At 61.5% G+C, this 13,603-nt stretch overlaps 1 protein-coding gene across 3 annotated transcripts in view; it reads left to right on the forward strand.

The window, feature by feature from the left end:
- The first annotated feature begins 3,352 nt into the window (after nucleotides 1-3,352).
- LDB1 (LIM domain binding 1) overlaps nucleotides 3,353-13,603 on the forward strand; it is a 25,856-nt gene continuing 15,605 nt past the window's right edge. For 2 of the 3 annotated variants that reach the window (XM_041415275.1, XM_041415274.1), the window contains exon 1: nucleotides 3,353-3,466. In XM_041415275.1, the coding sequence (XP_041271209.1) occupies nucleotides 3,442-3,466 (25 nt within the window). In that variant the 5' untranslated portion in view covers nucleotides 3,353-3,441. Of the gene's footprint in view, nucleotides 3,467-5,966; nucleotides 6,255-13,603 lie in introns of those variants that run through there. The other variant, XM_041415276.1, reaches the window with a different exon arrangement.

Raw genomic sequence — 13,603 nt, forward strand, 5'->3', positions numbered from 1 at the left:
GTTGGCGGCGGGCACCGCTCCGCCCCGCCGCGCCGCCATCTTGGCGCCTCTGCTCCCAGCGCGGCCACTGCCGAGAGCGCCACGTGACCGCGGACCGTCCCGCACTACAGCTCCCGGCGATCCCCGCGCCGTCCCGCCCGCGCGCGGCACGCCGGGAGCGCACCCTTTCGCCGCTGGCCGCGCGCCGGGAGGCGGGCAGCAGCCTGAGGGGGCGCCCGGCCTCGGCAGCGCGGGAGGACATCTTGAGGGCGGGCAGACCCTCGGGCTTCGCCGCCATCGCTGCGGCGGGCGGGGACCAGGAGGCTCGGCCCAGCCCCGCGACGCGCGGTGGAAGGGGCGGCGCGGGCGGGAGTGGCGGGAAGCGCCCCCTGGGGGCGGGGCAGGCGCGCATTTTCCCGCGGCGCCACGGGCCCGCCCCGCCGGCTCTGGCGCGCACGTGTGCGCGGCCGGCCCGCGCGTCCCCGCGCTTCCCGGAAAGCGGGGCAGAGATGCTGGGGCCTTCCCTCTGCCTGAGGTGCCTTGCAGCACTGCCATGGTGCTCCATTGAGCCCAGCCTCGTGTGGGGCTGGTAGAGGTGACACGCACATGGGGGATGAAAAAAACCATCGGGTATGAAAGGAGAGATGGGCACCGTGAGCTGCTGTGCAGCCTCCTGGCAAGGCAACGGGGCAGGGTACCCAGGTCACTGCTTGGGTGCTTAGCCTTGTGCTGGTCACCAAAGCTGGCACACAGTAGCTCACCTGGAAAATGTGAGGGAGCCAAACTGGGCTCACTGGACGCAGTTGCCGTGCAGCCTGGCTCCTCAAGAAGGCAAGGGGTGCTGGTGTGCACAGGTGCTTGGCCTGGCCCTGCTTGGTACCCTCTGTTCAGGAAACCCAGTGTCCCTTGGGGTGCTGTCACTTCCTATGGCTCTTCTTCTGGCTTCTAGACAGATGGCAGGATCATCTCATGGCGTTCAGGGATGTGCTTACAGCAGCACAGGTGCAGTGTGGACATCTCACTGGAGCTCTGAAGTGCACGATTTACCTGGCAGGGGTGTAATTGTCCCTGCCTCTACATCAGTCCCTGGAGCACAGGCCTGCCCAAGCCAGATTCCCCTGGGGATCCACAGGATAGAGCTGCTTTTCTCGGCCCTTTGTGCCTGGTCATTGGACTGAACTATGTCTGACACATGGAGCCCCATCCTGCTCTCCTTCCTTCCACCCCGCCACAAGGGACTTTAAAATGTGATCACCTGTCCCACATCACTTCCTGCCTCGCAGGGGCTGCTCCTCCGTAGCCACAACCGGGCTCTCTGTCCAGGGCAGCTGCTCCCCTCCACTTCCTCAGCCAAGGAGCCCATAGCACTTCTCACCAACACTTGCATCTGGCCAAAATGCTGTCTGAGCAGCAGGCAGGTGGCTGTGGATCTCCAGGCCTATGGATCCATGCCTGAGTGCTGCAGAGCACACCTGTCGCAATGGGCAAATCTGAGCACACTGCTGGGGTGTGGGGGAATTTGCTGGATGTAACTGGCTCCTCAGGCCAGCACCTTCTTCTGGCACTGCAGAGGAAGCTGGGGAGGCTGGGCAAGTGTTCCATGTTCTCTGCAGCCCAGGTGTGGTTAAGGAACAAGTCGCTTTTGAAATGTCAAAGTTTCTGTCCACTGGCCTGAGGAGAAGCTGTCTATAACCTGGCACCCAGAGACCTGCTGACAGGGATGTGGAGCAATGTTCCCATTGGAGCCCTGCAGCTTTCCTTATCCTGCTCCACACCCTCCTTTCCTGTCATGTCCTCTCCCCTGGGCACATCCAGGGTATGCAGCAACCTGCCTAATCCCTCTGTCCTTGTGTGTGGCAGGACCCTGCAGCACAAGGCTGATCTTTGACAGAGCAATCCTAGCCTGGTGTGCATCCTGCAAAGTGGGACCACAGGGTCCCTGGAGTGTCACCATAGGGAATCCCACCTGGAGGTATCTCCCTCCCCCAGTACAATCCCCAGCAGGGATGCACTCCTGGCACAGGGCAACACCAGGCATTCCTGCTGGTTTACAAGAAAAACAAACAACAGCCAGAAAGGAAAATGCGCATTCTACATCCCTGGCTCTCTCCCTTCCCCCTCTGTGCTGTGACCACTCCCTGGCCAGGCACAGCCAGGTGCTGCTCAGGGCCATCCAGTTTCAGCCTGTGCAGCACCCAGGGTGGGCAGCTTGCTCAGGGCTCATAGGCACAGTGTGAAAAGGAGAGCTCAAAAAACATGTGATGCTTAAAGGACACTCCACTCAGTAAAGAGGAATGTGAGTCCCAACCAGGCAGGAGCAGATGGCTGGAGTTGGCCCTTCAGAGAGAAGAGAAGGCTTTGGGTCCCCTGGGGCAGTTTGCTCAGCCCAAGACACGGCTGCCATCATGGGGCTGGGGCTGCATCTTGGCAAGGCAGTATAGGGACAGTGCTTGCCTTTGCAGACTGGGCTCTGGTGCTACAGCTGGTGTGCAGGAGCAGAACTGCGTGGGGCTGGGCCAGGATCCCTGGTGAGGTCCTCTTGGGCGGGTGTCCCCCAGAGAGACCCTGTCCGTATGGCACTCTGCTCCTTCTGCCCTGGCATCTCTGGCCTCCAGCCTCACCCGGGATGCTGTCACATCTCTCCAACACAGGGTGCAGCACAGACCAGAGCAGCTCCCAGCCTCCTGTCTAGCAGCCTCTGCCATCCCCTTCTGCACAAGGCACAGCAATCGCCGGTCACACTCTCCCTGATTGTGCAAAGCGCTGCTGTGAACCCCCTTCCTTCCTGCCCTCCGGCCCCTTCCCTCCCACCTACAACCTCCGCAGCGCGGTGTCTTTCCCGTGCCCCGGGGCTGGGACACTGGCAAGGTCCCAAAAAGCGCAAGCCTTCAGCAGGCTCCTCCATGCGGAACAGCCGTGACGTCCTCTGCTCGTCCCCACGGCCTCCCAGGTGGAAACCCCAACAAGCGACCCCAAGACACCCGGGGCGCTCATCGGCCACCCCGGGCATGGGACCCTAGCACTCGTCCCTCCAGCTGAGACTCCCTCAGGCCCTGGGAAGAGCAGCCCCGGCCGGGGAGGGGGCAGAAGCCTCAACCCTGCGCCTCCCCCGGGACCCCCCGCAGCCCTGAGAACCCTCACCCACCCACGGGGCTCTGGGGAGAGGGCTACCCCTGCTCCGACGGCCGCAAAGCCCAGGGGGCAGCGCCGAGAGCCTCCTCAGAGCGGAGGGGGGACCTTCGTCCTTCCCTTCACGTCCTCCCTCGCGGACCCCCCCACACACCGGAATCCCCCCGCCCCTCACGGTGGGGGAGGAAATCGAGGGGGGGGCGCGTGCGTGCGAGCGCGGCAGCGACGAGCCCGGGGGGCCCGCCGCGCCGGAGCCCGCGGCGCGCCGCCCATGCGAGACCCCCGCGGCCCGGGCAGCGCGCAGCGACCCCCGGCCGGGCCAGGCATGTGAAGATGTCAGTGGGCTGTGCATGCCCTGGTGAGTGGCGCGGCGCCGGGGCGGGGGCTGCCCCTTGGGCTGGGGTCCCTGCGGCATCGGGCTGGGTGGGGAGCTGGGGGCCACTTACGGGGTGGGGGCCGCAGTGGTGTCGGGGTCCGGCTGTGGGGCTGGGGTCTCATGGTGTTGCTGTTGGGGTCCGGCTGTGCGGCTGGGGCCCCTAAGAATGGGCGCTGGGGTCCAGCTGTGGGGCTGGGGTCCCCACTGCATTGATGTTGCTGTCCTGCTGTGGGGCTGAGATCTCCAGCTACGGGACCGGGGTCTGCATGGTATTGGTGCTTGGTGTCTCCGTGGCATTCATGCTGGGGTCTCTTAAGGCATTGGTGGTGGTGTCCAATTATGGGGACGGGTTCTCCATGGTATTGGTCCCTGGGACTGCATGGCATTGGTGCTGGGATCTAGCTATGGGGCTGAGGTCTTCACGGTGTTGGTGCTGGGGTCTCCATGGCATTGGTACTGGCGATTGGCATTGGTGCAGGGGTCTCTGTGATGTTGGTGCTGGCTGGGGTTTGGTTATGGGGCTGGGTTCCTGAAGCATGGCTGTTAGTTAGGAGCCGACTACAACACAGGGGGCTTTTCAGTGTAGGTGCTGAGGTTTGGCCATGGTGCTGGTGCTGGGGATAAGCTATGGGTGTCAGCAAGATGTGGGGACTGGAGTCCTAGTCACTCTGGTGGGGATATTGGGTCCAGCCATGGGGGTGATGTCCCCATGGTAGGGGTTCTTGGAATCCAGCTGAAGGGCTGGAGTCCCTAGAGCATGGATGCTTGGGTCTGACTGGGGGATTGGAACCCCATGGCATGGGTGCTGGGACGTGGTTGTGAGGCTAGGACTCCATGGCATGGGTGCTGGGGTTCCTATGGCATGGACGCTGAGATCTGTTGGACTAAGAGATCTGGGACCCAAGAGCACGTGGATGCTGGTACCGGCCTGGAACTGGGACCCCACAGGCAGAGTGCTGCAGGGGCATTGGGCAGGCATGCAGGCCCTGTGAAGAGTGACTCCGAAGTGCCCCTGTGGCCGGAGCAATAGCTCTGTGGGGTGCCACAGCTGCCCGTGTGGGTGTGAGACACAGTGTCCCTGCAGAGGCTTGGCAATGCTGCTGGTGGACATGGATGCTGTATGGCCCCCCACCATGGCCATTGTGGGGTATCTGCTGCTGGAGAGCTTCTTTCTAATTCTGGAGCCTGCAGGCTAGCAAGGCTGCAGGACAACATAGGAGGTGTGATGAGTTGGTGAGGTCTCGGCACCTGGGAGGGTGCTGCCACAAGGTTACTCCTCTGCACGCCTGGGCTTGGGGGCAGGTTTGGGGCAGCTGGCCTGGCTGCATTGCCTGCTGCTGTGTGTGGAACCTTGCTGTGCCAGGAACAAGGCAGGGCAGTGGTCTTGGAGGGCTGCTGGAACCTTGTCCAGCGCCAGGTCCCCGTGGCGCTGGCCAGCAGACAGGGAGCCAAGTTTGGGGGGCCGTGGGGGAGAGGGTTCTGCCATTTCCCTGGGCATCTGGCACATGGGGTCCCTGTGGGGGGACAGCAGGGATGCTCCTCAGCCCAGTTCCCTTGGCAGCATCCCTGTGGTCCCGAGAGAGCCTCCTGCTAGGCCAGAATCCCGTGCTGGGGGGCTGCTGGGGGCAGTGGGGTGCTGTGACAGCACACGGTCTCCGTGCCTCCCCCACCTCTGCCGAGGGGTTTGCAGCTGGATAACCGGGGTGGGGAAGGGGTGCCCCTGCACGGCGGCCCCCCGCCCCTGCGCTGCCTGCGCCTCGCCGCCGTGTTTCTATGAAGCCAGGCGGCCCCTTCCCCCATCCTCCTCCTCCTCCTCCTCCTCCTCCATCTCCCACTGGAAGCTGCCAGAGCGCTGCTTCCTCAAGCAGAAAGTCACGTGAACCTCCCTGCGAGCCAGGCCGAGCAACCACAGCACCCGCCCCGCAGGCACCCCGCACCGGGGGCACGACACCCCTCCCGACAGCCGCGGCCTTGGCGGGGGTCCCGCCTCGGCGGGGCGAAGGCCGTGTGACGGCCAGCGGTGGGCCCCGCCGTATTCCCCGGGAGCTGGCCCCACGCCACTGGGAATGTCATTGGCGTGTTGGTGGGTGCAGAGAGGGGGGTCCTCCCTCGGTGCGGTGGTGGGGGGCCGTGGGGTCACTCCTCACCTGGGAGTATCCCTGTGGATGGCTTCTTGTGCTGTGTCCCCCCCACTCCGGCCCTGCCCGCTGCCCCAGGGCAGGGAGGACGCGAGGCTGCTGTGCAGTGTTGCCGTGCAATGTACATGTGCCCCCTGCGCCTTCCCCCGCTCCCCCGCCGGGGCTGGGTGGCACATCCAGAGCCTGCGCCCCCCTCCCCCTTCCCCTCCCCGGACTGTTTATCGGAATATAGAAAAAACAAGCTCTGCCGCTGGCCTCCCGCCAGCCAGAAACATTTAATGAGCCGCTCTGCCCAGGCTGCTCTTCAGGGCTGCATTAACTTGGAGGAGTTTCCTGCCTGGGAGCTGCTGCCGGGGGGGGGGGGGTTTGGCAGCCCCCCTTCCAAGTTGTACTCTCCCAGAGGGATAATGTACTCCTTGCCATCCCTGGGGGTGCATCCTGCCCCACTGCAGCTCCTCTTGCACCCTGCCAGAGATGTTTCCCTGCTCCTTTCTTCCCCTCTGCAAGAGCCTTGGAGCAGGGAGGCTGTCAGCTGGGAACCTGATGCACTCTTGTGCCCGAGGTTGGTGGGGAGCTGCTGGGGCCAGTGAAAGCCTGAGGGGGGCTTTGCCCCCCACCTCAGATATGGAGAGGTGAGCAGCAAGAGTGTAATGGGCTCAGAGGGGAGGTGGCAGCGGCTGGGGCAGCAGCTGTCTGGTGCTGGTGGTGCTGTGCCCAGGACTGCTTGGAGCAGACAGGTCTTGGCATCCAGACCCCAGCGGGGCCCTGACCCCTGGGGGCACCTCTCACTCTCCCAGCATGCTCTGCACTTTCTTCCTTAATTATTTTTATTATTATCATTGTTTTTCCCCCTGTAGTGATGGTGTCAGTGCAGGGGGGGAGGAGGGAAGCAAAGCAGAGTGGAGCTGTTCTCCCTCCCTGCGGGGCTGGCTCCAGCTTCGTGGCAGGGAAGCAACTTTCCCAAGGTCAGCACCTTCCCTGGGACACATTGCAGAGAACCAGCCTGTGCGCCCCTCTGGTTGGAGGGAGAGCTTCCTAAGGCACGTGCTGTGGGTCCCGGGATGGAGATGTCCAGCCAGGGCCCGGCCCGTTGCCGTATCCCTCCCTTCTGCCGAGCTGGCGCCGTGCATCCCCCACTGTCACGAGGCCGAGCTGTGCCACATGCCTTCTGCGACAGATGCGCTGGGAAAGGGATGGCAGCGAGCGGGCTGCGAGCCGCGGCGGGGGGGCCAGGCAGCCCTGACCTGTGTGGGCTCTGGCTCCCAAACACCCCCAAGGGAGCCTGGCACCTTGGGGAGCCCCTGGGCCGGTTGGGGAGGAGGGGAGCAGCAGGGGCTCCGAGGCCTCATTGTGCATATTGATGTGCTCTAGTCCAGGCTTTCTTCATGTTGCCAGTGATGTTTGGGTGAAAGGTGTTACTAGCCCTGTCCCTCTCAGCAGTGAAGTGCCTGACACTAGATACTGTGTGTGCTGTGTTTCCTGCCCGCTCCTGGCATGCTGTGGCAAAGTCGATGGGTTTGTGGCTGCCTGGTGCTCAGTGAGGGGATTCCTCAGGGGTCCTCTTGTTGGCGTAAGGCACCATTGCAGCGCTCCTTGGGGTCATTGTGAGCTCAGCCAGGATTTGCCTGGAGAATCCTGCATGGGTTAGTGCCACACCAATGCCAGCTGGTTCAGCACTGTGTATTTGCACTGGGCCCCAAGTTTATTCCAGGAATGTTGTTACCTGCTCAGCACAAACTGCTGTGAAAGCTGCTCTCTTGCGAGTGAGGGGATGGGACCTCCAGGGCAGGGAGGTACCCTTGTGGCCAGGAATGCACTGGTCAGGTGGCTGTGTGCCCCCAGGCAGGGCAGGAGCCAAAGCAGCTCAAGTGTCCTCTGCCCATCCCTTTACTGTCAGAATCCTGGGTTTCATGCCACCCTCTCCTCCCACACTGTGCTCTGGGATTCTCCTGCCATATCCGTGTTGCTAGAACACGCGAGGCATGGGTCTGTGTGGTGTGCCAGGAGCATGCTGGGACTTGGGAGCGTGGTGCCCGTGCACAGCAACTGTTGGTGTGTCCTGGTGCACCAGCTGCACTGTCAGCGAGAGCCCCCGGCTCTGTGCAGGGTGACACTGAGCCCTGGGGCTGCCGTTGTGCACAGTGTGGGTGCACCCCTGGGCCTGGGGAGCAGTGGGTGTGGGGACAGCTCCCCGGGTGGTGGGGTACAGGCAGGATGGGGCTGGGTGACCGTTATCAGCTGCCCGCAGGCTGCGGCTGTGGTTTCCTGCCGGTGCCGGGGGGAGGGTGCTGGGGAGCAGGCAGGGCTGCCAGGGGGCTCCTGGGCCCCACCTGGAGCAGGGATAGTGGCAGTAGTCTGCCCCTCTCCCAGGGCCTCTGCTGGGGAGGGTTGGGATGGCTGCAGCAGGGGTGATGCTTGGCAGGTTTTTGGGAGGTTCTCTGCTGTGTGCTCATGGGGACGTGGGAAAGTGGGCTGTGCACCATTGTTGGGAGTCCCTTTTGAGCAGGAGTGCTGGTGGGGCTCGGGAGTCTCCAAAGCTGTCAGACCAGCCTCCCAGTGCAGCTCACCCCCTTCTCTTCTGGGCAGGTCATGGATGGGGATGAACGTTAAACCCGAAGCGTAATCTCCGCTGTGGCAGGCGCTGGCCCCTGTCCAGCCCTGACCCGCCCTGCCCACAGGGCGACCGATAACACCCTGCCCGCACCCCTCTGCTGCCACTTCCTTTGGGGGGCCCTGTGGGATGTAGCTCCAGCCCCGCTTTTGCAGGGTGTCTCTCTGTCCCAGCTTTGTAGAACCCACAGTCAGGTAGCAGTGGTTACCCTGCGCCAAGGTGACGGTGCCTGTGCCCCAGGATGGACCCATGGTTGAGAGAGTGGTTGGGAGGGCCCCTGCTTTCTGCAGGAGCAGCAGCCTCAGGCCCTCTACTACACACCAAGGGACAGGTGTTGTGTATGCAGCCAGATTTCTGCAGTACAGCCCAGGTGGCTGTACATAGTGCTTGCAGCCCAAGCCAGGCTGGGACATTGGTTGTGTTGGCTGGATCATTCTACAGCAGCCAGTTGCACCAACCTCTGCTCTGCAATGTGCATTCTTCTCCGACTGAGGTCTTGTGCAGCCTGGGGGTCTCTTTTCCAGGGCAGAGGTTGCTCCTGCTTGCTGTCAATAGCTGCAGGGCGGTGGGTGCCAGCTTTTGCCTACACCAGCTCCTGCCTCCCTACTAGGAGCCCATGGCAGCTCGTGGCATTGCAGGCACACAACTCTGCTGGGCATGGGGCAGGTCCAGGCACCCCGACCTGCCTGCTTCAACTGGCCCGGGGTGGGCCCGGGGTGAGCCCGGGGCAGCTGCGGGCAGGGGCAGGCAGGAGCACGGCAGGGGAGCTCTCTCCCTGCCGGGGATGGCAACGCAGAACTGCTGGAGGAGCCTGATGTGGTGCGGCGTGGAGTTGCATGGGAATGGGGGTGCCACCTGGGTACAGGGAGTACCAGGCTGCCAAAAGTCCTTGCGGAGGGGCATTTCCCTGCTGAGGCTGGGGAGATGTCATTATGCTCCTCCCAGCTTGGTGCCCCTGCCAAATCCTTTGGGCAGCCACGGCATGCCGAGTCGCCCTGCCTGCTGCCAGCGCGTGCGCAGCAGGAGGCTTGGACGGCGGCAGGATTCACCCCCAGAACCCCAGGCTGCCCCCGAGTGGCATAGATGGGGCTCTATGTCAATCCCTACAGGAACTGGACCTGGAGCTGTGGGAGCTGCCATCACCATCCCACCGTGGCAGTGTCCCTGCTTGGCCTAGCTGGTGGGGAGGAGGCAGCTGCTAACAGGAAGGACACGCATGTTAGCAACAAAAACACGGCAGTGAGAGGAAGCAGAAGCAATGCATTATTGATGGAGCTATTTGATGCTGCTATATTCGGAGAGCTGCTCCGGAGTGTTCAGCAGCACCGTGTGGGGGGTGGCAGAGGGTGGGCTCAGTTGGTGGAGTTACCTGCTCCGAGTCAGCCTTGTACAGCCATGTCCTTTACCTTCTCCCAGGGGAGCTTCTAGTGTGGGAGGGCACAGGACATGTGGGTACCAGGAGGGATGGCAGCCTTAGTGGATGGGGTTTGGTGGGTGGCAGCTCCTAGCTATGTAAATCTCTTATGGATGCCAAGGGTCCTCTGTGGCTTGGGAGACAAGAGTGGAGGGAGTGCAGGGGGAACAGTGGGTCTGGGACCAGAATGCTCTCTGACCAGGGCTGAGTTCCTGGAGTTGCAGGACTGGGTGTTGAGGATTCTGCTTTGGTTGTCTTTGAAGCAGCAGTGCCTGTCCCTTGGAGGGTAGATGGTCTTCTTGGGGGACAGAGGGCAAGCGTAGGATGCTGCGGCTGTGCAGCCATGCTGCATGTCACCCCCTCCCTGCTGTGAGTTCCCAGGCCAGGAAAGGGGCTGTAAAACGAACCATTCTTGTAACATGAGAGAATCCACCTGGAGGCTCTGGAGGAACCTTAAAACCCTGCAGCTCTGGCAGGCTGGCCCTGGGCTTCTGCAGAGGAACTGGGGCTCACTACTGTGGGTGGCATGCTGGGGCTGAGGTCTTGCAGGATGTGCATTGCGACATCTCAGGGGGCAGCACAGGAACACTGTGGGGCATTTCTCTGGTGCTGGTGCCACAGGGAAACCCCATTCTAGCAGGATGTGCCACAGCTTGCTTGTGCACTGCACCTTCCCCGTGGAGCCTCTGGGCAGCCCAGTGGCGATGAGGCTGACCCATGACACCAGAACAAGGCGTGATGTGAGGGTGGACGCTCCATGTGAACCTCATGCACTCCGGGGTTCTGCACCCCACTGTAACCTTTCTCCACATCCTCTTGCTTTGGAGAGGATAAGCACCAGTGCATGCACTTGGTTGCTGCTTGTCCACTGCTCACATACTCAGATTGATTTCTCTGTTCCACGCAGGATGCTCAAGATGTGGCCCTGTAACTTCTCATCCTGCTCTGGCAGCTTTTCCCCAGCCCCTTGGCTTTATTTCTGTCTCTGGGTGTCTGGAAGTGGTTCTGGCTTTGAAGGGTTAATCCCAGGAGCCCCCAGGATCTGCTGCCTGCCTGGCATGACTCACCATGTAGTTTCCAGCCTCCCCCAAGCCTCCTCTGGAGAGATGGATCTGTGGCTTCTCCAGCCAAAAACGGGGGCCCCTCCTGCTCCAGAACTCCCTTTTTATCTGGTCATGCATAGCTTTAGGGAGGAGAGAAGCCCCTCCTTGAGAAACAGGGAAACAAAGCATGTTTTTGTTTGAAGCATGGTAGGATTTGCAGGGTTGGCTCTTGTGTTCTGGAAAGGGGGGGCTCCAGGATGCATGCTGTGCTGCAGACTGCATCTGCATACCTGTGATGGTGCCCAGGTCTGGCTGCTCTTTGGACACGTCCATGAGGTTTGGAAGTGCCAGGCCAGTCTGTCTCCAGTGCAGGCTGTGCTGTTTGCAGAGCTAGCAGATTTTTATTATTATTTTTTATGTAAGCGCGTGTCCATGTCCCTGCTCTACGCCTGCGCTTGCCAGGGCCCCGGCCGGTGTCAGCGTGAGCATGCCCTGCTCCTGCCCTGCTCGCCTGGGATCCCTCACGCACACTCTGCAGGCACACCAAGCCACGCGGATCAGAGAGACCTGGACATCCCCTGGCTACCCTGGTCCCCACTGGGCTCTTCCCATCCATTTGCCTGGGATGTATCCCTCTGCTCACTCCTGCTCCCGAGCTGCTGCCAGTTCCCTGGGCTGAGACCTGTGCTGGCTGTTGGATCAGGGCTGGACTTTGGGGAGACCAGGCAGGCATGGGGCCCTTGCTAGGGGGAGAGTGGAGGCTGTGCTCTGGGGGTATAGTGCCCTACCACAAAAACTGCGTAGCCTTCTGCTCCCCTCACAAGAGCACTTGGTGAGGAAGGGGCTCCCCCACACCGTTGCTGCCACACACGCTTCCCAGCTGCATCCCAGCCCTCCTGCTCTCCATCCAGCATCTATTTAATTATTAACTCGGCTATAACCATAAACAGCTGGGGCTGCTGCAGCCACGTGGACCAGTCCAGCGCTGTCGTCAGAGCTGAGCAGGGACACGTGAGCAGTCCCGGAGGGCTGCTGAGCCCCGGGATAAATTGCTCCAGGCGTGTTTGCTGTGGATGCACTGGGCCTGGCCACGAGGCCTGGGGATGAATGGGGGCTGCTCTCTGATCTCCTGGCCATGGCACAGGTGTCAGGAGTCTCTAATATGGGGACAAAATGCCCCTTTTTTTCACTATGTTGCAGTATTCTGCAGTAGCAGTGTGATGCTCAGTGCTGGTGGGTGGTTGTGCCTTGTGTGTCTTTGTGCCTTGGAGTGGGAATGGGGTGCAGGTGGACCGTGTTTAATGGCAGTCTTGGCCAGGAGGGCTGTGCCATCCCGTAGCTGTCACCAGCATTGCAGCCAGCACTTTTTTTGGCCTAATGCTGATGGGAGTCAGCATGCTGCAGCCCCGTCTCACCCAGTGCCACAAGATTTGGGCTGGCAGGAGGACAAGGCAGTGAAGAGCCAGCATGCTGGGGCACTCACAGCATCCCTGTGCCCAGTTATCAAGGCACTGAAGCATGGGTACCTCCAGCTGCATGTGCCTTTCACAGAGTAGGGTGTCAGAGGCTTTTAGGTTTACAGTGAGTTTTTCTCTCTGTAAATCCGGGGTTTACAAAGAGTTTTGGTCTATTTAGCCATGTGGCTGTGGAAGAAGATACTTCAGGGTAGCCTGCAAGAGGAAGGGGGAATCATGGTGGTGCAATGTGGAGCAGGACAGGGTCGGAACCTACTCAGCCAATGAGTGTGGGGGACAGGAGTGAGGGGATGCTGCCTGTCCCTCTTCAGTGCTGGTCCCAGACAGCAACATGCTTGGGAGCAGCGGGCTGCCCCCACTCTTCAGGTGCAGGGCTTAGGGGGTGCACAAGCACGGAGGGGAGGAAGCCCCCAAAACCTCATGGATGAGGTTTTGCACCCGCCATGTCTGCTCTGTTGGGTGGAGGGGGGATGGGGGGAAGCAAGTGTGCTTGGCAGGATCCAACTGGTTGTACCTGCATTACCCCAAGGCTTGGGGAGGGGATGAGGTGCGGGCCTGGCCCTGCAAGCAGGGGGCCGTGGGAGGGTGTGCATGCCCCAGGCATGGGTGCACACCCAGCTGGGGCTGTGCCGGGAGGCCTTTGGGAAGGCATGCGAGTGCATGCCAGCCCATCGGCGTGACCAGCAGCCCATGTGTGTAGGGTGAGCTGTACCAGCACACACGTGTGTGTGTGTGTGTGTGTGTGTGTGTGTGTACACGCATGTGTGTGCACTGAGCCCATGGGCTTGGCAGCTGGGCTGGCAGCAGAGGTCTGTGCCAGGCTGACTTGCCAGGGCAGGAGCAGAAGCTGCAAGGGGCAGATGTGGGGCAGAAGGGGAATGGGAAAAATGGAATTTTTTTTATAACGGAAATTTTCATAATAAATTTTTTTCTAAAATCTCCTAACTGGAAGAGGTTGCAGTTTTGTCAAGGAAAGGAGACCCTGGGGTTATGATGGCAATTGCAAGCTGGAACATTTTATTTTTCATCCCCCCTCCCAAACAAACCGGTTGTATTTTTCTTTTCTCGTCTGAAACTGGGGGAAAGGGAAACAAGTTTCAAAAAGAAAAAAAAATTCTGAAAAAACTTCAGACACCCCGAAACCAAGCTAGGGAAAAGGTCTATTTTTATTCAAACTTTCGCACTAGGGAAAGAATCCTTGCTCCGGCTGGTGCCGAGCTGCTCAGCGGGACGCGGCACCCTCATCCCCATCCCGGGGAGTGCCTGTACCGGCGGCGGGCGGGGGGGACAGCTCTCCGGGGACCCCTTTTCGGGCGTCACCCGTGGGCCCCCGGGCGGCGCGGGGCGGGGGAGCCGGTGCGGGGGGAGCGGGCCCCGCTGCCGCCGCCGCCGCAGCCATTGTGGTCCCGGCCGCGGCGCAGACAAAGGAAGCGCCCCC

Source organism: Onychostruthus taczanowskii, unplaced genomic scaffold (assembly GCF_017590055.1).
Source record: "Onychostruthus taczanowskii isolate IOZ18803 unplaced genomic scaffold, ASM1759005v1 scaffold5, whole genome shotgun sequence".
In the NCBI taxonomy this organism is placed as follows: Eukaryota; Metazoa; Chordata; class Aves; order Passeriformes; family Passeridae; genus Onychostruthus; species Onychostruthus taczanowskii.